We start from the raw sequence: 10,499 nt of genomic DNA on the forward strand, positions 1-10,499 counted from the left end.
AATTGTAATAAAAAGCCAAATTAAGCTTCAAAATCAAGTTTGTTATCGTGTCTAATTATTGTGAGTTCATTGACTGTCTTTATGGACACAGATTTGTCATTAAAGGCAATAGTAGTTGACCCATCAAGGGACGGTTCGCGAATGGACCCCAAGCAACAGAGTAAGCAAAATACAGCATTATCCCGGCAACTATACTTTAGCTAACATATGTTATACATCAGGAAATCATATCTAGAGCAGTGATGGACAACCTTTGTGTCACGGCACACTAGTGTGTCGTCAAAAATGATTGGAAATGCATTGAATCGTGTGTTGTGTCTGGTTTTGGTCGAAACTTATCATCAAGGTGGTCCACAAAAATAAAAGGTTGTCCACCACTGGAGTATGATATCAATTTATGAATATGCTTACAACAGTGATGTACACACTGCATATGATTCATGACATTTCCAAAAAATTTTGACGACACATCCAAATGCCGCGTCACACAGGTTGCTCACCACTGATTTTGAAAAATAACGTTAGTAAGTTAGTAGCATCCATAGGAATCACAATTAAAAATAGAAGTACTCAAAAGCAATGTCTGATATTATAATGTTATTAATTATAATAGCTGCTGCAAGCTTCGGCATGTGGGTGCTGTATAAATGCTGCGGATTTACCTCCAAATTGGTTTTCTATTGCGATGATGTTAACGATTGCTGTGATGAAGGATGTGATGAAGGAGGTGATGGTTGTGAATGTGATGACGCTTGTGATGGTGATTGAGGTCATGGACGATGTTGAGGTAGTCACAATCAATTGGATGCTTAATGTCCAAAACATTAGTAATTAATGTGAAAAACTTGAATTTAATTTGTAAATGTTCATAAAAATTCAATAAAATTGTAAAAAGTCAAAATTATCAAGCTTCAAAATTTATTCAAATACGCCTTTTTTTGATGTGTAAATCTCGTTTTGATTTAATCACTAAACATTGTTTCCTGTGTCGTCGCAATGTCTGTTTGAAATAGAAATATTAATTAATTCAATTAAGAGTGTGGCCGTCTCAAATTCGAATTCTTTGACATTTGATTGTCCAAGAAATTCAAACTCAACTTATTTTAAAACAAAAATTTACGTTACGAAGAAAAGTTTAAGTAACGGTCAAAAAAAATTTGAATTTTATCGACAAAAATATTTTTTTTGAAAAAAATTAACGGTCGTTTTTGAGAAAGCCACACTCTGATGTAGACAACGAAAAATATTTTTTAAAAATTATCAATTCTTCACATGAAATTCCATGAAATTAAGACTCAAGACATTGCTCATTCAAAAAAAAACAGTTACATGCATCAGAAATTAATTAAATATTGATTTTTTGTTCGAAACGTATTTTTTTGAATTTAAAAATTTTCAACGATTATTTATTTTTTAAAAATATAGTTTTTATCCCCATTTTTTTCATTCAAATAATAACGGTCAATATTTGTAATTGTGATAGTCTGGTTCACATATTATGCAACGGTCTTACGGACCTTAATAATTGTCATAGAAGGAGGAATATGAGATCTATTAGGTCAATAATATAATAGATGCTCAGTTCTATTTCTAGCTAACATATGTTATACATCAGGAAATCATAGGAACATCTAGTAAGGCAGTGGTGGACAACCGATGTTCCACGATACACTATTGTGTAGCCAAAAATCATTGGAAATACCATGAATCGTTTGCTGTGTGCGGTTTTGGTCGAGACTTACCTATAAAGTGGTCCACAAAAAGTAAAAAGGTTGTCCATCACTGAAATTAGATGTTAGAAGATGCTAAAATATTTATATGCTAAAAACAGTGATGGACAACCATTTTATTATTCGTGACACGCCTTTTTGTTAAGTCTCGACCAAAACCGGACATAAAATTTCCAAAAATGTTTGTCGACACACCCAGTGCCGCATCACACAGGTTGTCCACCACTGATTTAACAAAATAACGTTAGTAAGACTATAGCGTCCATAGGAATCACAGCTACAAATTTTTAAAAAAATGTCTGATATTTTAATTTTATTAATTTTAATTATAATCGGAAGCTTAGTGCTGTATGTGATTATTAAATGCGTCCGATTTACCATCAAAGTAGTTTTTGAAGTACCAAGTTGCGGTGATTGTGATTGCGATTGCGATAGCGATGGAGATGACCCCGTAGATGTTCAGTCAGATTGAGGTCAGGAAGGAGGATGAGGATAAAGGATCGAGTGCTAATCACAGTCTATTGGGTGCTAAATGTCCTTAATATGAGCAATGAAATCAGTTATTTTTGTGAAGAATTTGTAAATGTCCAAAAAACATTCAATAAAATTATTGCGGCGCCGGGCATTTAAAAGTGTCAAATCAACGCATAAATGCTATAATTAACAATTTTCCGTTTTCAGTGTTTTTCAATGTTTTTCGATGTTTTTCGATTTTTTCCATGATTTTTCGTGTTTTTAAATGTTTTTCGATGCTTTTTACAAATGTTTTTTGATGTTTTTCAATGTTTTTCGACGTTTTTCAATTTTTTTCAATTTTTTCGGTGTTTTTACAGTGTTTATCAATGTTTTTTAAAAATGTTTTTCAATTGTTTTACAGTGTTTATCAATGTTTTTTAATGTTGTTCTATGATTTTCAATGTTTTTCAATGTTTTTACAGTGTTTACTGAACAAAGTTTGAATTTTTTTTGACCGTTATGTGGTTTGAATTATAAAAATTCGTTAAATGATGAAGTTCTTAAATTTGTGGAAGTTATATATGGATCTTGTTTTTTAGGCCTAGAAGTGACCTGGATCCTACTGGATCTTGTTTTTTAGGCCTTGAAGTGACCTGAATCTTGGTTTTTAGGTTTATAAGTGACCTGGATCTTACTGGATCTTACTGGGTCTAGTGTTTTAGGTCTAAAAATGACCTGGATCCTACTGGATCTTGCATTGCAAATCTGGAAGTGACCTGGAGTACTTTTGTAATTTTTTCATACAAAGCCCGAGTCAACGTCGAGCTCTGCTCAGCTAACAAATGTTATAACTTACTTAATATGCATGAGTTTGGCATATACATTTTTGTATTGAAAACCAGTAACACTAAAGCTTTCAAAGAAGTCACATCTACACAGTTTTAGTGCTCAATAATAATGTCTTCAATTTTATTTATTTTAATTATTATTTGCTTCTTAATTTTTTTGATTTATAAATGCTGTGCCTCAATTAAAACAAATCCAACTGCTCCAGAACAGCCAACCACATCAAGTAACCAGGATGTAGTCATAGACATTAATGGAACACAAATGAGACCAAATTTAATAAATAAATCAAATCAAATTCCACCAGAATTTTCAAATTTTAGACCACATGAAGCTATAAGTGGATGGAATCAGGGATCGGGTGTAAGTCAAATTCCAATTGATCCAAAATTTCCTCAAAATATCTTAACGAAATAAAAAGCCGTTAGTGTTATTGACCGTTGTCAAGATCTCACATTAATATGTAAATATTCAAATAAATAAGCAATAAATAAAGCACAAAGGTGTGTTGGTCGGCATGTAAAACTTGTTTTGATTTTGAGTGTCTATTGTTGATGTCTATTGTTGAACAGAGTCTGTTCCGAATGTAAACATTTAAGGGGCTTAAGCATTTATATTATGAACACCTAATTTATTTGCTAATACAAGAACGGAAGCCATGTGAAGCCAAAAATTGAGGGGTATCAGGGGAAATTGTGATGTCACGAGAAGCTATGTGAAGCTGAAAATTGGGGGGTCATGTGAAGTTATGTGAAGCTGAAGCTTCTGAAAATAGGCGCCACAAGCGCTCTCGAAACGCTTTGGACAGTTTCATTCAAATATGTTTCAGAAAATTTAGTAAGAAGCCGTTCACTTATTGTATTACGATCTAAAAATTATTTTACTTCTAAGGACATCAAGGTTGTTGTTATAGTTGAGGAATATGAGATCGAGTGAGATCTAATACGCTAAAGTTTAAGGGAAGCTCCATGACCATGATCCCCACGATCATTTGGCATATGAATATGATATATACAAATATAATGGTAAACTAAGTGAGGCAGGTCATGTTGATGATTTGTAAATAATTAGTCTTCATGTTGAGGAAGGAAGTGGACCTACAGTAGTGTATTGTTAGGGCTCTTGTAGCTTGAGGAAGGGTTTTTGTAGACGGGGTTGAGATTCTTGTGAATGGGATCGTTGTAGGTGGTGTTATTGAGAAATAGGCGACGATGGTGTTGTTGCAGGTAGAATTGGGGTTGGGATTGGAGTTTTTGCACCCGAAGTTGCTGTAATTTTCAAAGTTTTTGTTGTTTCAGGTTCCGGGATTGTTGTCAATTAGTCAGTTATAGATGAGTCTATTCTTATTGTGTTAGGTTTCGGAATTATTGCCATTGGTGTGGTTTTTGGTGGATTTGAGGATGAGGACACTCAAAGTGCAAATGAGTGGGTCAAAAAGTCAATTTTTATGTGACCAAATACCTGAATTGTCCCTAAATCATTAAAAAACGTTTGAATTTCCTTCCAAAAAATCTACAATTTATTATTCTTAATTTTTCCATACAAATCCTTCAAAATTCCAAGATTAACAAACCATTTTGACTTTGAACCTGCCAGTTCCTTCAAATCGTCAACAAATTCAAAAATTGTCAAATTTGTCGGTTGAACTTTTCTGTCTAAAAATTCCACCAATAAATCCTCACTTCCGTTAAACAATTTTTCCAAATATTTTCCAAATTTTTCACATGATTTTTCATTAGATTTTCCAATTAAATACAGCATAAAGTCATTTGAGGTCAAAATTAGTTCCTGAAATTCAGTTTTCGTCAAAAATTTTTCATAAAGTTCAGTCACGCACTTAAATGCCGGTGCATTTCCAGTCGTCATTGTTCTGTGGATGAGCTTTAGTGCTGTAAAGTCATAGAAGTAATAGACGAACTTGTGGCTGGAAAATTGATCTTTTGACTCATTCAGCAAGCTAAAGAAGTAAAAATTCTTATCGCCAAGATCATCCAGCATGAGAAGCTGCTTCCGTTCGTCTTTCGTCGTCCGGTCAGCCAGGAATGTCCACAAAATCTTAAAATTGCCAGAATCCCAAAAAGCTTCATGTAAAATATTTTTGGACATGAAAATTTCATAAATTTGTGAATTTGTCAGCAATTTTTTAGCTTTTTTGAGCAGCAGATACAGGAACAAGTCATGTCCATCCTTATTATCCGGACATATCTCAAAATAACTTATCATGGCACTTCCAATCGCTTCCTGCATCTCAGATTTTGACAATAAATTCTCAAAATTTGTCCATAATTTTTTATACTCAATAAAGTCAGCAGTGCTGAATAGTTTGTCATAAAAAAGATAAATTTTTGGATTTATTGCAGTCATAAACAGCTGTTTTTGGTCATTTTCAGTAAGGTTGTCGTCTTGGGGATTTGTGAAGAGTTTTTGGATGAAATTTTGAGGTTTTAGGGATTTTTGGAGGAATTTCCAGTAAGTGGTGGACAGTTGGGGCTGTGGATCTATGTCTGAGGGTTCTGGATGGTGCTGAAAGGCGTGTAAGGGTCTTGGTTGTTCCTTAACAGCTTGAGAAGCTCCTAGCTGTCGCTGAACAGCTTGTGAGGCTTCTGAATGCTGTGTAGTTGCTTGTGAGGCTCCTGGAAATGGCTGAGCAGCTGTTGTGGCTCCTGGCTGTTGCTGTACAGCGTGTGAGGCTTCTGGCTGTTGCTGATCAGCTTGCAAGGCTCCTGGATGCTTTTGAGTAGCTTTTAAGGCTTCAGGCTGTTGTTGAGCAGCTTGTGAGGTTCCCAGCTGTTGTTGCCCAGCTTGTGACACTCCTGGCTGCTGCTGACTACCTTTTACAGCTCCAGAAACTTGCTGACCAGCTCTTAAGCCTCCAGAAGCTTCACCCAAATGTCCCAAGCCTTTATGTTGCCACTGAACCAAAGAAGTGTCCTCAAACTTCGAGTCACAATTGTCATAACTCTTACTAATCCCCAACAACTCATAGACAGTCACACCAAGCATAATCGTGCCTTTTTGATGCTTCCCGTTCACAAAACTCTCAAATTCCTCATCAGTCAAGTGATTCCGTCCAAATTTCCTTATTTCTTCTGGATCCACAAACAGCCCAAAGTAGTTAGGATTGAAGCATGCTGTGTAGAGTGTCTCATCCTCATACACATGCAGCAGATCAATTAAAAGTCCGTGATCGGACATGAAAAAGTCAAATAAAAATTCAAAAATTTTCGGATGATTTGTGTCCAACATTCGGATGAAAAATGACTTAAATTTGGTCCGCAAAAGGATTGAAATTGTTGGATTGAATTTTTTCTTGGTTCTAGGGTTGACATGAAGGTATGAGGACATAAAGTCTGTGTGGACATGCTGAAGATTTCCGTAATTTTGCATTAAATGGTAAAAAAGTTCAAGCCTTAATTCAGCTTCGTTTATGTCCACATATCCATTAACATTGAGGATATTGTCAAGAAAATATTGTGCAAAGAAAAACTCGGAAAATGTTTTGTGAAAAAATTTAAATTTTTTTTGTCCGTTAAAAATTAAAATTTTTAAATTTGAAATTTTTTCGACCGTTAAATTTTCAGGAATTTTTGTTTGAAAAATTTGCAATTTTTTTAATTTTAGACCAAGTGTTGTGCTGGAAAATATGGAAAATTCACTGAGTAGGGAAAATTTTTGGAAAATTATTCTTATGGATGTGGAAATTTCTGACTTTTCCGAGTCGGGGAAATTTTCCAGCCAAATATTGATTTTATTTTGAATAAAATTGTCAAAAAGTTTGTAAATTTGGGTGAATTTGAAGATGTTGGAACTGTCGTCGGTCATGGACAGGAACTGCAGCATCAATGGGGTGTCAAAGTCGTACACAAAGCTGTCATTTGAGTTGAATTGCTTCATAAGTCGTTGGACTTTAACGACATTTTTGTCAATTTTTGCTGATTCTGAGATGGGCAGGCATGATTTTGAGGTAGACAGGCATGGATTGTCAGTAGTCAGTCCCGATGCAGGACTCATTTCAGCTTGTGACATGAAATATTTTGTCAAAAATTCAGCTTTGGCTGCTTTGCCAAATGGAACTAACTGCCATGGACGTATCTTTAGGTACTTCCCTAATTCATCTGAATTTGATGGACTTGTTCCTATATACTGAACATTTGAGGTATTTGTGTGAATAAATTTGAATAAATTTAAGTAATTTTTGATGTAATTTTGAGGAATTTGGTCGAAATTGTCCCAAAATAGGACAGCATTGCCGGATTTTAGGGATTCTTGGAATAGCTTGACTTCAAATTTGGAAGGTTTTGTGGGGAGATTGAGGTAATTTAGGATTATTTTGGCAAAAATGTCGATGCAGAGGTTTTGGATGTTAAAATCTTCGGAATTTAAATTGAAATTTTTCAAATCATCTCTTGACTTTTGTGGCTTAATTTGGATTAATTTGATGAAATTTTCAGCATTTTTGGGAGTTTTTGTTGAAGTTTCTGAATTGTCTATTTTTCTCAATTTGTGGGCAATTTTTCCAGAACTTTCTGAATTTTCAGTAACATTTCTCACTTTTTTGACAGAATTTTCTGAATTTGCGGCAATTTTTTCGGTATTTTCATCAATTTTCCCTAAATTTTGTGAATTTTTGACAGTTTTTCTCAAGCTTTCAACAGAATTTTTAGAATTTTCATCAACTTTTTCCATTTTTTCGTCAGTTTTTCCTAAATTTTGACCGGATTTCTCTAAATTTGAATCTAATTTTTCAGAATTTGCTGAATTTTTACCCATTTTTCTCAAGTTTTCGACCGAATTTTCCGATGTTTTGTCCATTTTCCCCAAATTTTCATTAGTTTTTCTCAAATTTTTAATCAAACTTCCTAAATTTTGGTCGTTTATTCCCAAATTTTTAGCATTTAACTCATTTTTTCTGAACTTTTCTTCAAATTTACCCAAATTTTTATCAATTTTCCCTGAATTTCCAAAATTTTTATCTGTTTTTTCCGATTTTTCTTCGACTTTTTCTAATTTTTCTTCCACTTTTCCTAATTTTTCACCAAATTTGTTCAAATTTTCGTCAAATTTGTGAGAATTTCCTGAATTTTTACCAAACTTCTCTAAATTTTCCTCATTTTTACCCAAATTTCCACCAAAATCTTTCAAATTTCTATCATTTCCTTCAAATTTCCCACCTAATTTTCCAAAAAAATTCACAAATCTTTGACCTTCACTGCTTCTTCCTACAAAATTCATCAAATTAACCACATCAATGTACAAAACCCACTTAAATTCACTCACTTTCCTAACTTCATTCAAAATATGCTTAAAAGTCGCTGACTTACCCGCACCTGTTTCTCCTGATAATATCAAAATCCTGTCATTCTCAGCTTGTTCAATGATCTGACTCGAATTTTTGTATAAATCATGAAAATGCTTTTGATTTAAATTGTAATCTTGACTGTTAAAATTGGAATTTTGTCTAATTTTTGTGAGTTTTTTGTGATATTCATCAAAATTTTGTTTTGTGAATTTTGTGTAATATTCTTGGAAAGTTCCTGGATTGGACAAGTTTGAGGAATGAAGCCCTAGACTGCCGTCAGGTTGATGAACAGCTGATTTAGCAGTTGGATGAACATTAAGCTCATCTGAAGGCGTTTTTGGGTCATTAAATTGACGTCTTGTGCTGTCTGGGCTTTTGACTATATTTGGACATTTGTGGCTATCTTCATGACTAATTTGATGATCAACTTGACCCTCATAATCAAAATAAATCAATTTTACATCTTCAGGAATGAATTTCCTGTCAATATAAAATTCATTCACATTTTCCGAACACTTATTCCACCCATTTGACACCCCAATGGCCAATTTGTCACCTTTAAGCACTTCAAACAATTGCTCTGAAGCTAGGCACCCAAAAGCATCAGGATATAACTCATAAATCCTCCCAAATTCAACAACTTCACCATCAAACTTCAAATTAGAACTCAAAATTTCATTCCTCAAAACATCTCCCAAATTACCCCACCTAACATCAATCAGTTCCTCAATATCCCTAAAATGTGGATCATCAAAGTCCAAAAATCCATTTTTCAACAACTTCACAATCTGTTCCGACGTCAATGACTCAAAAAATGTCGAATTTTCAGGAACTAATTCACTCAATTTGACTTTTACATTTTTAAAATTAACTAAACTATTTTGAACCTTAACTTTGTTGCTGTCTGTCAACCTGCTGTACACATAGCTTGACTTCCAGGCTACTCTCCCGTCAATATCCATCACTGAATCATCAATTCCACAAATTACATTCTCAAAATACTCAAAAAGCTCCGGAAAATATTCAACAACTTCCTTCAGCTTCTCAGGTTGATGGATGTACATGGCAATCAGCTGTGCTGGCCGGACAATCAACTCTGATGGCTGCACATGCTTCTCACAATTCTCATAAACAGCACTGATCACTTCCTCATTGTCTTTGTTGACTTTACAGGCATTGATGACTTTTTGGAATCTTTTTTCAGCTTCCCGATCGAGTTTTGTGTACGGATTGGCTTTATTGCCATAGACAGCATGTAGAGCATAGTGACAAAGTTCATGTGCTAATGTTCCATAAGTTTTGTGTCTTGTGGAAATGTTGAGTAAGTTTTTGGATGGAATTTCAATTCTATGGGATGTATAGGATGATTCAAGTGTGGATGAAGTGTCAAGGCAGAAGTTGAAGACAATTTTGAAGATTTTTGTGGCTGCAACTGCTTTGAGGATGATTTTTAGTTGAGGATTGGTATTTAAGTGGTTGTAGATTGTGTAGATTAAGGTGAGATGTGAATTGGTGTCGGATTCGTCTTGGATAATGGATGTGTTGGACATGAGGATGGTCATGTGATTCTCTGGTAATTCTATGCTGTATTTTTGATGAATTGAAAGGATTTTTTGTTGTTTTTCTGGGGTTAAGTTGTTGAAAATTCTGTCAATGTCTTCGTGCTGAGCAAATGAAAAGTGCTTGGACAGCAAAAACTCATAAATGTCAGTTGAATCTAGTTCCAGTGCTACTTTGAGTGCTGATTCATTTAGTAAATTATAAAAATATTTCAAATTTGGATATTTTTGAATGATTTCATCAAGTTTGTCCATATTTTGTGCCTCAATCATCTTATGGAACTCCTCACTTGACTCTATAAAGCTCCTCAACTCCTCAGAGCATTCACTGACTTCAATTTGTTGTGGAAATGGCAAATTAGCTTGAAGTAGCTCCAACAAAACATCAAAATGACAATTCTCCCATGCCAGGCTTTGTGCAGTGATGTCATTTTCTAAAAGTTGTGACTCAATTGAATATTGTAGGAGTTTTTTGATTGGTTTGACATTTCCAGACTCAGCTGCGAGTAGTAACAAGTTGTAGTTGCGAGAATCAAGCAGATGATGAAGCATGATTTTGCCTTTGATGGTTGATATGTCGTGGTCTGTGTGGATTCCTGGATTTAGGGA

General features: G+C 34.4%; 1 protein-coding gene across 1 annotated transcript; it reads right to left on the minus strand.

Moving 5' to 3' along the window:
* Positions 1-922: 922 nt before the first annotated feature.
* Positions 923-10,442, minus strand: LOC139088650 (uncharacterized). Its single transcript, XM_070637909.1, has 5 exons — positions 10,030-10,442; positions 8,354-9,678; positions 7,584-7,891; positions 5,565-5,945; positions 923-1,000 (listed from the first exon to the last, which is right to left on the minus strand). The coding sequence occupies exons 1-5, from the start codon at positions 10,440-10,442 to the stop codon at positions 923-925; spliced, it is 2,505 nt and encodes an 834-aa protein (XP_070494010.1).
* Positions 10,443-10,499: the final 57 nt, after the last annotated feature.

This window comes from Chironomus tepperi, unplaced genomic scaffold, assembly GCF_022539635.2.
Source record: "Chironomus tepperi strain 1889 unplaced genomic scaffold, CSIRO-AGI_Ctep_v1 contig_168, whole genome shotgun sequence".
Taxonomy (NCBI): Eukaryota; Metazoa; Arthropoda; class Insecta; order Diptera; family Chironomidae; genus Chironomus; species Chironomus tepperi.

Excerpts from the sequence above, each read along its gene's own strand:
- LOC139088650 (XM_070637909.1), bottom strand. The coding sequence starts at position 10,442 with ATGCTTCATCATCTGCTTGATTCTCGCAACTACAACTTGTTACTACTC. Across the intron at positions 5,946-7,583 it reads CAGAAAATTCTGTCAAAAAA|TGGCAACATAAAGGCTTGGG; the intron begins GTGAGAAATGTT and ends TCTTTGGTTCAG. Across the intron at positions 1,001-5,564 it reads AACAACCAAGACCCTTACAC|ACATTGCGACGACACAGGAA; the intron begins GCCTTTCAGCAC and ends TATTTCAAACAG.